This window comes from Salvelinus fontinalis, chromosome 11, assembly GCF_029448725.1.
Source record: "Salvelinus fontinalis isolate EN_2023a chromosome 11, ASM2944872v1, whole genome shotgun sequence".
Lineage (NCBI taxonomy): Eukaryota > Metazoa > Chordata > Actinopteri > Salmoniformes > Salmonidae > Salvelinus > Salvelinus fontinalis.
In genome coordinates, this window is record NC_074675.1 from 45,079,884 (window position 1) to 45,094,623 (window position 14,740).

At 41.9% G+C, this 14,740-nt stretch overlaps 1 protein-coding gene across 2 annotated transcripts; it reads right to left on the reverse strand.

Moving 5' to 3' along the window:
- Positions 1 to 939: 939 nt before the first annotated feature.
- On the reverse strand, positions 940 to 11,760 carry LOC129865806 (carboxypeptidase Z-like). Of its 2 annotated transcripts, XM_055938819.1 has the most exons (12): positions 11,521 to 11,759; positions 10,971 to 11,003; positions 9,676 to 9,893; positions 9,334 to 9,490; positions 7,646 to 7,849; positions 5,401 to 5,630; positions 4,976 to 5,137; positions 3,501 to 3,659; positions 3,040 to 3,178; positions 2,163 to 2,302; positions 1,964 to 2,063; positions 940 to 1,864 (listed from the first exon to the last, which is right to left on the reverse strand). In XM_055938819.1, the coding sequence occupies exons 1-12, from the start codon at positions 11,627 to 11,629 to the stop codon at positions 1,515 to 1,517; spliced, it is 2,001 nt and encodes a 666-aa protein (XP_055794794.1). In that variant the 5' UTR covers positions 11,630 to 11,759; the 3' UTR covers positions 940 to 1,514. The 2 variants fall into 2 exon arrangements, with proteins under 2 accessions (XP_055794794.1, XP_055794793.1); XM_055938818.1 differs by having other exon boundaries at positions 1,964 to 2,302; positions 11,521 to 11,760.
- Between the last annotated feature and the right edge of the window lie 2,980 nt (positions 11,761 to 14,740).

The window sequence follows — 14,740 nt, forward strand, 5'->3', positions numbered from 1 at the left end:
CGGGCTCTGTGCGTTCTCTGGAAAATAATGCAACTCAGTGGAAGGTCAGTTCCACTCCTCTAGCGCGTCGTTCATTATTTTCCATAGAACGCATAGCCACTCCTTGACGATCCCTTATTGCAAGACTATACTGCATCTTACCATTTACAACAAATATCCTACTCTTTTTTTCCAAGGCACAGGCGCACTGTAAAGGGGTAGGCAGAATGATATTCAGAAACTAACATGTGGCAAAACAATTTACAAGATAGAACTGACACTTTTTTCAGATCAATTCATATCTAGGTAAAATGTGAGACAAACACTGACGATATCAACTAGATCCACTAGAGAAGTGATGCAGAGCGCTATGTGAAATGACACATATCTAGGTCAAATGTGAGACAAACACTGACGATATCAACTAGATCCACTAGAGAAAGTGATGCAGAGCGCTATGTGAAATGACACACACTCCGGTTCTTAAAGCATGGTTGGTTGACTGGTATAAGAGACTGACGGTGCCTCTGGTTCTTTAACAGATGCTATACGTTGCCATGTGGCAGAACTGGGGATACAGTATTGGTTGGCTGGAAAGGTTTGCTTTTCTTGGAAAGGCAGTTCAGTTGAAAATGTAACATGGGCGAAAACAAATGGAATTAGGATGCCATCTTGTGGCCAATCTGTTTCATTACATATTTTAAAGGAGACGACGGTCACAAGTTTCCCATTTACTGCCATGTGAATACACTTCAGGGGCAATTATTGTAAAGTACAACAGTCACTATCTGAGAAGAAGATACTTTACCGTATTATCATGAAGTAAACTTACTTCATAGTAGAAATCTGCAAGTGAGGTCAAATTGAACTAGAAAGCACCACACTCATTAAGAACGCTTCTCTTTAACAAAGTTTCAGTAGGGTGGGACTCCATAAACAGCAGTAATAGTAACAAATGAATGTTCTTTAATAATGTTTTATTATAAACACGTACAAATATGTGCGGGTGGAGAGACAAATCGTTGAAGCCTTTCAACCTTCCTGTGTTGCATTATGGTCATAAAGTGAAGCAGTTTAACAGGGCAAAAGTTTGTAAAATGGAGGCTAGCTTTTGGAGAAAACACTTTACATAAACTATGACTTATTAAGATTACATATTGCTATCATGAACAACTAGCTATTTTATATTTTGCTTCGGTTACGACAGGTTTGCAGCAACGGATAATAATGGTAATACTAAAATGTGACACTTGTATGATAGCATTATGTAAATCATATTCAACTTAAATAGTAACCAGTCTTTGATCATGTAGGGCAGTGTCCTGGAGTACACCCAGGGTTGCACATTTTTGTTCCACCCTTATATAAGCACACGTGATTGAACTAATCATCAAGCCCTTGATTAATTTAATTAGGTGTGCTAGTATTGACCTGTAGGAGGTATGTGCAACCCTTGATGGTAATCGGGGACCAGAGTTGAGAAAGGAGGCTATAGTGGGAGCCATAGAGGATTCTATGTATATTTAGGGGATGAGCTAGTTTCTGAGAAGCCAGGTGGGGGCGGAGCCATGGGCGTGGCTAAAGTAGCTCCACCACCACGGTTTCTCCTGCCCCTCCTCTCCGTTCTGGTTCTGCTCGCTAATGGTGTAGCGCTCAAACTGGTTGTAGGGGTCGAAGTCCTCATAGGTCCCCATGGATGGGATTCTATAGTCCTCCTCCATGTCAGGCTCCACCACAGCCTTCTGCAGGATAAAGTCCACCCGGCCTGCTTTCTGCATGCGTGCCGGGAGGTGGATCTTTTTCATGGCTCTGGTGTAGCCTGGTGCAGACGCAGTCAGGATGTGGATGCCAGCGGTTAGCAAGCGCCAGTAGTCTCCGTTTTCAGCTAGAGAGAGAGTGAGGATGTTTTTTTTCAAATGCTTACCACCCAGAATCATACTGACATTTTCTAGTGAAAATGACCCATCGGAGAGGCTGACTTTACCTGTGGTGATGTCATGCCTTATTCCTCTGACAGATATCCTTGCCCCTTTGATTCCATTCCCGTCCGCATCCTTTACTATTCCCTTTATTCCACGGTGGACCTGGTAAACATTGAGACGCAGGATTAGTGGAGAACTCGACTCAGATTTGTGAAAAGGAGTGATGTTTTGGAATGAAATGCTGGCTTTAAAGTCTCTCACCGACTCCATGAATGTGAGCAGAGCCTCTTTGTTGTCCTTCCAGCCAGTGTATAACTCCTCCTCAGCTGGGAACTTATCACAGCCCAACTCCACCGTCACCTCAAAACAGTTAGTGTGGAGGTAGTTGAAGTCCTGCATACCTGATCACATGACAGGAAGAACAACGTACCAGTGATAGAAACGACAAACCGCCATCTTCATAATCGAACTAGTGACAATAACTAAATGCTCTATAACTAAAGATCATAGTTCATAATATAACTTGCCTATTAAGTTCATTGAGCCTACATCAGCTATTTCAATCACAGGAGGATGGTTCATAAGAACAGTTTCCTGCCATTGTAACAGTATAACTTTACGTCCGTCCCCTCGCCCCGGGCGCGAACCAGGGACCCTCTGCACACATCAACAACAGTCACCCACGAAGCATCGTTACCCATCGCTCCACAAAAGCCGCGGCCCTTGCAGAGCAAGGGGAACCACTACTTCAAGGTCTCAAAGCGAGTGACGTAACCGATTGAAACGCTATTAGCGCGCACCACCGCTAATTAGCTAGCCATTTCACATCCGTTACACCATTTTTGATTTCTTGCTTTTCTTTACATTCTAGCTGTTTGACATTTGACTGCATGTGTGGGAGCTAGTGACATCAGCATTTCGCTGCACCGCTATAAACTGTGAACGTGACCAGGAAACTTTGATTTGATAATGATAGCTGTGATGGAATGAATGGATAGATACCATTCTATTACAGCCGTTAATATGAGTCCATCCTCCCAAATGAAGGTGCCACCAGCCACCTGCTCGCAATATCGTCACTTCAACAGTCCTGGACTGTATTTTAAATCTGACCGTTTTTTTTATTTTTTAAACTTACCACCTGCAAAGCTGTACCACCTTGCTCCATTTATGATGCCGTCCTGGCCGATGCTGCCAAAGTTCTCACACCTTCCAGAGTTTCCTTCTGACATGGTGGCATGGGCATCTGCATATGTTCTCGCTATCTGCTTGAATACCTGTAGCCAAAAATAAAATATATTATCTTTGTCGTATTCATAAAAAATATAATGGGTAGTTTCGTTTACCTTGAAATTTGATATGTTACATTAGTTTGATTTGGTAGCAGCTGAGATACATTTTCTTCTTTCTTTACATGTATGTTACATGACGACTGTCGAGGAAATAAAAACTACAATTCATCTTTATATATGTGGAGCATGAACAATCAACGGGCCTTCTCTCTGCAACAGACACACTTCAGATCATAGAGTGCAGTCCATTTTGGAGTGTGCTGTTGTCGTCCTATTGACTGTACATGTTGCTGTCAGTCCCGCCTACCTGTTCATCTGGCGTGGGGGAGAACATCTTCTGCTCTAGTGGGTGTTTGGAGAGGTCGTAGGGATAGGACACCAACAACTCCCCTCCGTGGAAGTTAGCTGAGAGCACAAAGGGAAAGGATCTGGTCCACTTCATGACTGCGTATGTCTCTGGAGCTACCTGCATTATGACACACATCAAGACAAGCATATCAATTACAGTCAACATCTTGAGCTGGGCACATCAATAAAACCCAGGTTTAAGAAATGATGGCATAACAGGCTACAGGCGAGGTTAGGTGACGGTTGACAACAATTACCAATCGTCAACTTCTCAGTTAAAACTTGATGATTGGTAATCAAAACTCAATTCAAACTTTGATATTTAACATTGAAGATACATTACACATAGAGATTGAGGTAGTCACTTCATACAAGTACTTGGGAGTATGGCTAGACGGTACACTGTCCTTCTCTCAGCACATATCAAAGCCGCAGGCTAAAGTTAAATCTAGACTTGCTTTCCTCTATCGTAATCGCTCCTCTTTCTCCCCAGCTGCCAAACTAACCCTGATTTCAGATGACCATCCTACCCGTGCTAGATTACGGAGACGTAAATTATAGATCGGCAGGTAAGGGTGCTCTCATTCGGCCATCAGATTTGCCACCAATGCTCCTTATAGGACACATCACTGCACTCTATACTCCTCTGTAAACTGATCATCTCTGTATACCCGTCGCAAGACCCACTGGTTGATGCTTATTTATAAAACCCTCTTAGGCCTCACTCCCCCTTATCTGAGATATCTACTGCAGCCCTCATCCTACACATACAACACCTGTTCTGCCAGCCACATTCTGTTAAAGGTCCCCAAATCACACACATCCCTGGGTCGCTCCTTTTCAGTTCGCTGCAGCTATTGAATGGAACGAGCTGCAACAAACACTCAAACTGGACAGTTTTATCTCAATCTCTTCATTTAAAGACTCAATCATGGACACTCTTACTGATCGTTGTGGCTACTTTGCGGGATGTATTGTTGTCTCTACCTTCTTGCCCTTTGTGCTGTTGTCTGTGCAGAATAATGTTTGTACCATGTTTGGTGCTGCTACCATGTTGTGCTGCTGCCATGTTGTGTTGCTAGCATGTTGTTGTCATGTTATGTTGCTACCATGCTGTGTTGTCATGTGTTGCTGCCATGCTATGTTGTTGTCTTAGGTCTCTCTTTATGTGGTGTTGTCTCTCTTGTCGTGATGTGTGTTTTGTCCTATATTTTCCTTTTTAAATGTGTTATCCCAGCCCCCGTCCCCGCAGGAGGCCTTTTGCCTTTTGGTAGACCGTCAATGTAAATAGGAAAGGTAAAATAATGTAAATGTAAATCCAAATTACATTGAAAGCAGTCATCATTGCACAATATTTGATGCATGTATTATTATCCGCAAGTATAAAATCCCACACGAAATGCAAGCATGGATGGCTAGGAATTCATACTGTACCTTACCAAACCAGTAAGCGTCTGGGATTGGGATGTGGTTGCTACGGAAATGTCTGTGTCTGCGCCGGCTGTAAACGATCGTAGTCAGGTCAGGGAAGTTCCTGTTCAGGTCAATGTTCTGGGCGTTGCCTCGACCCAGGGTCCAGCTGTTGTAGTTCTGAGCCTGTAGGGTTCATACAGTGGTAGTCAGGTTGGTATGTGAGTCAAAGCATACATGTCAAAGCATACTGTAGGATCGTCGCTGTCAAGTAATATGAAATCAGCGATAGTTTAAACCAAATATTGAGGCCTGTTGTTGAATTTTTTTAAAAGCTGGGAAACTGATTACATACATTAATACCTTTCTGGCAAATGCAATTTGTTTTACACAGTGATAAAACAACAAAATATTAAAATGACGTGTCAAACAACATTGATTCAACCCACCTCCTCGTTCTCAGGGTCGATGGTGTCCTGGACCTCGGCGGCAGCTAGCTCGTAACCGTCTGGGTTCATGGAGGGCAGGATGTGGATACGCGTGGTGTTGATCAGGGTCTGGATGCGCCGGTTCCCCAGCAGGTACTCTGAACACAGGTACTGGGCCAGGTAGATCAACAGCTGGCGACCCAGCACCTCATTCCCATGCATGTTTCCTATGTACTTCATCTCTGGTTCAACTGTTGATAGAAGGTGACAGGATAGGGACTTCTTTTAAATGTATTCAACCAAAGAGTCCCTTGAGATGAATGATCTGTTTTCCATGGAGACTTAACCAAGACAACAGCTTACAGTCATGTGTAAACATTTAGAAAAGTTACATTGTCCCTGGTTGAACTGTGGACATAGGCAAAATAATAATTAAGGGCTCGATTCTGACCCGTGTTAAGTGTGCGGGAATGGAACATAATCCCCTTTTGATGCACTTTTCTCTCTGTCCATTCTGACCTTGTACTTAAGCATTAGAATAGCATGCTATTCACCCGCTATTTGTTTGGAGTGGAGCTCGAATAATTGACGGTGTGGCGGATGTGTTTTTCAGAAACGCCCTATTCTGACCCTGCCTCCCACTGCTGGTCTCCTTCTGAAACTAAGCAGTGTTGGTCCTGGTTGGTCCCTGGATGGGAGACCAGATGCTGCTGGAAGTGGTGTTGGTGGGCCAGTAGGAGGCACTCTTGTCTGGTCTAGAAAAAGATCCCAATGCCCCAGGGCAGTGATTGAGGACATTTCCCTGTGTAGGGTGCTGTCTTTCAGATTGGACATTAAATGGGTGTCCTGACTCTCTGTGGTCACTAAAGATCCCATGACACATCGTAAGAGTAGGGGTGTTAACCCTGGTGTCCTGGCTAAATTCCCAATCTGGCCCTCATACCATCATGGTCACCTAATCATCCCCAGCTTCCTATTGGTTCATTCCTCTCCCCTGTAACTATTCCCCAGGTTGTTGCTGTAAATGAAAATGTGTTCTCAGTCAAATTACCTGATAAAATAAACACAAAAGAAGAGGAATTTCACTACCTTTACGTGTGAGAAAACCATGAATAAAGTCCAGCGAACCTACCTGTTTCAAGTGGAAGAAGCATCTATTTAATTTTTTTGATTTAAATAACACCGTTCTCCAGGCACTGTAATTTACAACTTGATAAGAGCTAGGTAAATGAGTAATCCGTTTGGATAAAGGAATGGTAAATATAGGCTAAATGACACTTGTTTTAGGTCTATTTTATCTTATAATTGCTAGAGATAAATGTGAAACCAGTCATATGGCAGCAAACTGAAGCATATCAACTTTACCACAGTAAAGTTTATGAAATGCTGTGCCATTATGCAGAGTTTAAATTGCAGTCTTTTAACTTGCAGGGATAGGCACTACTGAATGTCTTAATTATAGCCTACTCCGGCTTTCTCTGTCTCCTATTTCTATCATGTTAATAATTAGCCACTATCAGTATCGACCATCAGTAGGCCTAATAACAAACACATATTCAACTGCCAATTTACTGTTAGTTCCCAGTTAGTTTAGCCTACATTATAATTCCATTTAATTTCATTGTATCGTTTCCCTTTGCTTCCTCGGTCATGGCCGTGCGGTTGTTGCTAAGGATCATTAGTAACAGTCGATAATATACAAAAAATGGCATGTAAGCAAATGAAATTGTTATGGAGCGGAGCGCAGACCAAGCCGTAACAGTTTGAACCTGATGCATGCCGCAATACTTGGCCGTGTCATTACACAGTTCCATGGTTAGTGCAACCAACAGACGAGGGTATAGTCTAGTATCGTACACTATTCTCCCTATTATAATTCTATGTACACTAATGTTCCCACATTACCATGGGTTGAACTGAAAGTGGCCATTTTCAGAATGAATCAAACCAATGCTTTCTTTTGTGCTCTCCAAACCAATTCATGATTCATAAATACTTTCCTAAACCTAAATAAGTATATATATATATATATATATATGGCTTTTCAGCAGTTTAATTAAATGTATTCAGAGCCTGCAAGGTAGCACCTGCATGGCGCCTTACGCGACTGAACAAGATACATCTGAATACCAAATACTGAAGTGCGTAGGAATGGCATAAATTCCTATGTTGGAATCCGCCCCTAATTGAGAGACATATGACAGCGTTTAAGAAATAACATTCCCAGGACTCACACTGTAGTGCACCGAGGACCATTAGTACTTACGCAATTCATGTACTCCGGGGTTGTTTGAGAACTCTATCACTAGCAGGTCTTTGCCCTCCACACTGCGGCCAATGCTGTAGGTCATGGCGATTTCGGAGCATCGTGCTGCAGTCTTCTTCAGGATGCTGTTCATCTGGGCGTTAGACTGATAGCTGAACTGGATGACAGTATGAGGCTTCTCAGGGGTATTACCTTCCTGTTTCGCTAGGATAAACAAGAGATGGTGACACTGTATGATAAGGATTTGACAAGCATTTATAAGCATCTATGAACAGTTGTAAGTGTAATGTCTTATTTGTGGAAGTTATTATGAAGTGTAACCAAAGATATAAAGGTCAATAGTGTTCCAAGCCAGCTCATGACACTTTGTATTAACTAGCAAGTGTGACTTTTGACTCAGTGTCCTAGAAAAGTTAACATTTGAAAGCGTAACCATGCGTCAATAAAGCGCCTCATCGGGTGTATATCGAGATACCCCATTATTAAATGAGGCCTTAGTCTTTCATCTCATGTCGAGTAGAGCCCTGTAAAATGTCAGGAGACAGAGAAATTACATAAAGTGGAAAAGGTCTACATTCTCGCCCCTGTCTCCCCTGTATAAATGTGCACATTTAGGGAAATGTGCAAGACCTAAAAGGTAAGAAACTGAATGAAGTTGAAACATAAGACCAGAGACATCTGTTCAAAATAAATATCAGCATGGAATTAATTACATAGCTTACAAGGCTTGCCAGACATCTTGTGTTTCAGTTAGAATCAAATATATTTTTTGAAACAGATTTCATACTACACTAAAAGCTGTTATGCAAAATGTGGTACCACCATCTGTGTGTATATCTACACCCATATCATATATATAATATGCATATCTATGATTTATTTCAGCAAAATAGCTACATTAACTGTTATTGTGTCAGTATAGGCTCCTGTAGGACTTGTTTGTGGTGGCATAGAGCAGCTGCAGAGATAAACAGAGAGAGAGAGAGAGTACACAGGAAGAGAGGACTCATGAACACAGAGCAATCACACAGCTGGAATGGTTGGTTGTTTGCAGCTACAGGCAGAAACAAACTGTACTGAACTCAAGTTAGACTGATCACTGCTCTAGTGAACATATACTACAGTTCTCTGTCACCTATCAGTGTGAATTCATAGACTTGTTAAAACGCATATCTTGTAGGAGGCAAGATATTATTGGCAGATATGTTAACGTCATTGTAAATAAGAATTTGTTGTTAACTGACTTGCCTAGTTAAATAAAGGTTCATTATAAAAATGTGTTGAGAGGATTGTGGCATAATACAATCATCAAAAAACGGTGAATGTTCATGTAAAAAGGCATTTGAATTGACCTATAAATAGTTTAAGTACATTCTTGAGGTGTGCCACAAGGAGTCATGTGGCAACCAGGTGATTAATCTGGATAGAAACTGCATTCTCAGTTACCACTCAATATACTTCTGTTATTAGGAGGGGTTGGGGTGTTATTTTTCTTTATAATGACATAATCTTGCAATAATATTGACACACATGGTTCTCTCTAGTTTTACATTTTGCTCAAGGGATTGTTTTATGCATGAAAATATTATTTGAGCCAACATCATACTGCACAGTTAGTGTCATACTGTTGTCCCTATCATATATTGATAGTCATTTTTATGACACACCAGTTAAACTGTGGTCGTTACCTCGTAAGCCCTCCAGTGGGTCGTAACAGCCCTCCTGGTCACTGACAAAGAAGCGGTCACAGTCCAGGAAGTATGGCCAGGCCATCTCGATGCCCTCGAAGGCGTGGTAACAGTTCTTCCTCACAGCCTCGCACGTACTCCTGCACGGCTTCAGCACCTTACATTATAAAAGAAAAACGTTATTCAATTATTGAAAGTGGGATTTTTTTTTTACTGAAGAAGGCACTGCATTATCAAAATGTTGGTTATTAGATTTACCCATTAAATTGTTGGGAACATATATAAAGTGCAATTTTCTTTGATTTATTTGTTTTATTAAGTTATCCTTTGTTAGCATCAAACCTTCTCCTTCTCGCAACGAGGCACCAGCACTGAACAGCCTAGCATGCGGATGTCCGGGGTGCACTCTCCATTGAGCAAGTTGTGGACCACACTGACGAGGAGGTACTCGGGGCCCAGCTCGGCCTCCTCGCGGGTCCTGTGGCCCAGGATGTTGGGGAACACGGTGTGGGTGTAGGACATGTCGTCGCAGTAGTTCATCATGATGTCCATGCACTTGGCTGAGTAGAGGAAAGAGCCAACCGAGGAGCAGGACAAATTCAGTATTATATGGTGAGTGACTTATCTGAATGTAGCTTATATGGTGAGTGACTTATCTGAATGTAGCTTATGTGGTGAGTGACTTATCTGAATGTAGCTTACCGTGTTGAATCATCAAAGTATAGAATAGATACCGTTATATCAATAGGTTCATCATTATGCAATGCGTTATAATACCATTTATTGTCTCATAATTTCATGAAATCTTTGCAATTAACATCGGTGAGACCTTTGGGTGCTTTTGTAAGGTGGGTGGCAACATTTTCATAGAACAATAGGTTTGTTATAAATTATTTTCAGGTAGGCGTAGTGTTAACCTGCTTGCAAGATGCTGCTTTGAGACCATATGTTCTCTCCATTGTAAATCAGTATGTTTAGGGGTATTGGCCAGGTTGTTCTTTCTCTTGTACTTTTACATTTGTTCTCGGTTAATTTGTTTAAGAAACCTAGCTAAGATGCTCAGTACACAATAAGGCTCATTACTCATATCCTTGGCATGGAAAATGAAAAAAACCTGATATTAAGAAGTCATATGGATATGCATGAAGAATCCACCCCTTGGTCTAAAACTTCTTTATTGTCTCATATAGCTAGCTACCTCTCTGCACTACCGAAAATGATCAAGTTCAAATATTTCTATTATCAGTGGAGATTAAAATGTGAATATTTCATACAGCCATTTATCATCCAAAAATACACTTGATAGCTCGGAGAGGCCTTAAGGCCATAATATCCCATTTAGCCTAATCACTTAGTAAAACTTCATCTTCAAAAGTGTGATAGGTAGTTCAGCCTGTGGTTTGATAAAATTGTATAAATGTACAGTCCTTTAGGCCTTCTTTCGGTATGAACAGTAAGTTCTAAGCTATCTAACTGTGGTGCAATGAACACATCATGTTAGGATGCTTTCAGTTGGTTTAGAATAGTCAGTTGGTCCTAAAGTCGTAATAACCTTAGCATATGGTGTCACCAAGGCTTTACAAACAACACATTTACATGAGTTGAAGGATTTATTGAAGAAAATAAAATGTACATACGTTGTTCTGGTTCTGGTTCTTTGCAAAAGATACCTGAAAGACAAAACTATTGTTAGTTGCTGTCATGCATTTAACACTAGATGGCAGAATCGCATTTATCACCAGCGTTATCGTGGCACTATAAAATCTGCTTTTTATTAACCCTCTCATCTTGCTTCACGATCTCTCCTCCCAAATGTCTATCTTTCAGTAAAAACGTATTAATGCTGAGAATTGTCATTCTTTGGATCAGGTCACCTCTCACTAGTGATGAATATCTACCTCAATCTTTATAGTCTACAGTTCTATAATAATTCTCTAAAGAAAAATAAGCACTTTATTTCGCACTAATTTGTGACACGAGGTTATTTTTTATTGTTGTTCCCGTTGGCTTGTAAATAAACATTGGGAATAGAAGCATCACAGTTTGCATGTCTTGTCTGAGATATAATGAAATATTTCTGAACCATGCACTTTTATTTCAGAATTAGCCTAAACACCATCACGTCCGTCCTATGCATAAAACACACCATGTGCGTTATCATAAACAATAAGAGTTGGCCTACTTTACCTAGAAATTCGTCTTCGGGGTCGCAGAGCGAAGGGGCACACCAAACAACTGTTGCCAGTGCATTCAGGAAAACAATAGTCTTCATTTTCCTCCGTATAAAATATTCCATATTTTGTGATGTGGCACCTCAAGGCTACTGTGCTTAATTGCACGAAAACTTTTTGGGCTTCCCTAAAAAGTGAGTTTATTACACGAATTACGGTCGACTATCAAATTACAAAGGAAAATGTTCCGGACGGAAATGGAAGGGTGGATGGAGGTGGAATTGTGCCTGAAAACAAGTAATTTGCGCAAGTAAACTTTCTGAAATACACCTGTTACCAATTCCTATACAATAAACCGTATTGCGCAACCATTTCCACCACCTTTTTATTCAATTTTAACCTTTTAATTGCTTACCTCTAAATGTATGTATTGGATTATGTGAACAGTGGACATTAACTGTAAAATAATAGGCCACTATTTCTTTCCGTCAGTGCTATCCGGGATCATTGGGGCGACCCCTAACCTTAACCCGTAACCGTAACCATAACCCTCACCTTAACCCTTACATAACCCCCTTCAATGGGGTAGGGACTTCCCAATGATTTCGAATAGCACCGATTTATTGTTTTCTCGGCACATTTTTCCAGTCCTTTAGTCCTTACTCGAGACAGTCCTTTGATCCCTTTCAACCAATCAGCAATATGCTTTGAAGAATGTCAGGAAATGGGAGTGGGGTAAATTGGACCAAAGTGGTAAATAGAGCCAACTTGTTTCAATGGAAAACATACACAAAATTAATAATTTGATCAAATATTTAGGAAGACGTCATTATTTCATGGAGTCTGTGAAGGAAGGAACTACATGGAAAAAGTTAGGTCCAAAGAACAGATTTTCACCAAATCAAATTAATTTATTGTGTTATGGGTTTCATGATGCTTGTATTTAAACCAAAGTAAATTATTTTTAGATTGCATACATCAGTTGGGGTCTCTATGAGCTTTAATATGAGGTCCTAAACCTAGAATGAAAGTGTATCCTTGTAGCTGTGTGGGCTAATCAGGGGCTGGAGCCGGTTCAGGGACAAAAAAATAATTGTTTTTTTGAGGAACAGAATCAGAACTGGGAATAAAAGTGATCTATACTGTTCTGGAACAGAACCATTATTTTAAAAGCATGGGAACCGGTTAATAATGTTATTTTGCATTCCGGGCATTTTTTTCAGTCCCACAAAAAGTCCCACAAGGCACCTATGCAAAGCCCTCACTCTGTCACTCAGAAACTTATTCCAGTGTCTGCCTGCCAGCTGAAATCTTTGCCAGTGTGTGTAGGTTACCTGCCCCTCCCCTCAGAAGCTTAGGCTAATGTAGCCTATTGACATTACAAGCATGATTCAGAAATTAGGGATAGATTTTTAATTAGAGAAGAATGGATGAACTGTTTCAATGTTAGTTGTCACGTTTCACATTGAATTTGTTAACAACAGAAAGGTAAGAAGTGTTTTTCATTCTGGTGCTGCTGTACACACACAAGCTTATTAGCTAGCTAGCTCTGGTCCAACAATAAGCCAACTCTTGGAAGTTCAAAGATATTCAAAGGTCCTCCGTAGAAGCCACTCATCCGTAGGTATAATTATGTGGGCCAAGTCTCCTCCTCCATCCACTCTCTCCCCACCCGCAAAATTTCAGTCGCATCTCACATGTAAACAATAGCTTTCCCACTCATTAGCAAGCTGCTCTGTTTGAACTGATTGGTGAAGTCATTTGATGTCGAGCTAATGTAAAAATATATACATTTCAGAGGTTTAAAAAGGAACAGTTAGGGGCCTCCTGAGTGGCGCAGCGGTCTAAGGCACTGCATCGCAGTGCTGCGGTGTCAATACAGCCTGGCGTTTGATCCCAGGCTGTGTCACAACAGGTCGTGACTGGGAGTCCTATAGGACGGTGCACAATTGGCCCATCGTCGTCCGTGTTAAAGGAGAGTTTGGCCAGCAGGCTATACTTGGCTCATCACGCTCTAGTCACTCCTTGTGGCGGGCCGGGCGCCTGCAACCTGATTTTGGTCATCATTTGAACAGTGTTTCCTCCGACACATTAGTGCAGCTGGCTTCCGGGTTAAGCGAGCAGGTGTTAAGAAGCAGCGCAGCTTGGTGGGTCATGTTTCGGGGGACGCATGACTCAACCTTCGCCTCTCCCGAGCCCGTTGGGGAGTTGCAGCGATGAGACAAGATTGTAACTGGATATCATGAGAAAAATGGGGTAAAATTACAAAACAATTAATAAAAAGGAACAGTTGGAACAATGTAAACCGGTTCTGTTTTCGGGGTCGAAGTCGAACCGGTTCAGAACTTTATTTTGCAGGTCGGAACAGTGGAACGGAAACAAAAATGTGTAGTTATTAAAAGACGAAAACCATGGTTTTAAGAAATGTGTAGGCTGCTTAACTTACCCTGTCCCGCTGCTCAACTTACCCTGTCCCGCCGCTCAACTTACCCTGTCCCGCTGCTTAACCCTCCCCTGTCCCGCTGCTCAACCCTCCCCTGTCCCGCTGCTCAACCCTCCCCTGTCCCGCTGCTTAACCCTCCCCTGTCCCGCTGCTTAACCCTCCCCTGTCCCGCTGCTCAACCCTCCCCTGTCCCGCTGCTCAACCCTCCCCTGTCCCGCTGCTCAACCCTCCCCTGTCCCGCTGCTTAACCCTCCCCTGTCCCGCTGCTCAACTTACCCTGTCCCGCTGCTCAACTTACCCTGTCCCGCTGCACAACTTACCCTGTCCCGCTGCTCAACTTACCCTGTCCCGCTGCTCAACTTACCCTGTCGTGCTGCTTAACTTACCCCATACACGGGGTATGTTGTGCCAAGAGACCACTTTTTTTTGGACAAGCTATGTTTTCAAATCTGTAATGTTTACATTAATTTAGATTTCCAGGGATACACAACATCCTGAAATACAGTGCCCTCTGTAATATTTTGTGACAGTGAAGCATTTTTCTTCTTTTGGGTCTATACTTAAAAAGTTTGGATTTGAAATCAAACAATGACTATGAGGTTGAAGTTCATCCATATCGGGTGAACCGGGTAGAAATTAAAGAACTTGTTGTAAATAATCCCCCCATTTTAGGGGAGCAAAAGTATAAGGGACAAAATGTTGCCATTAACTGATCCTCTGGAGAGTATAATCGTTCTCCGTATCCAGAGAGCTGTTGTGGCCAGACGAGGGGTACAGGTCACGGCGCAGCAGC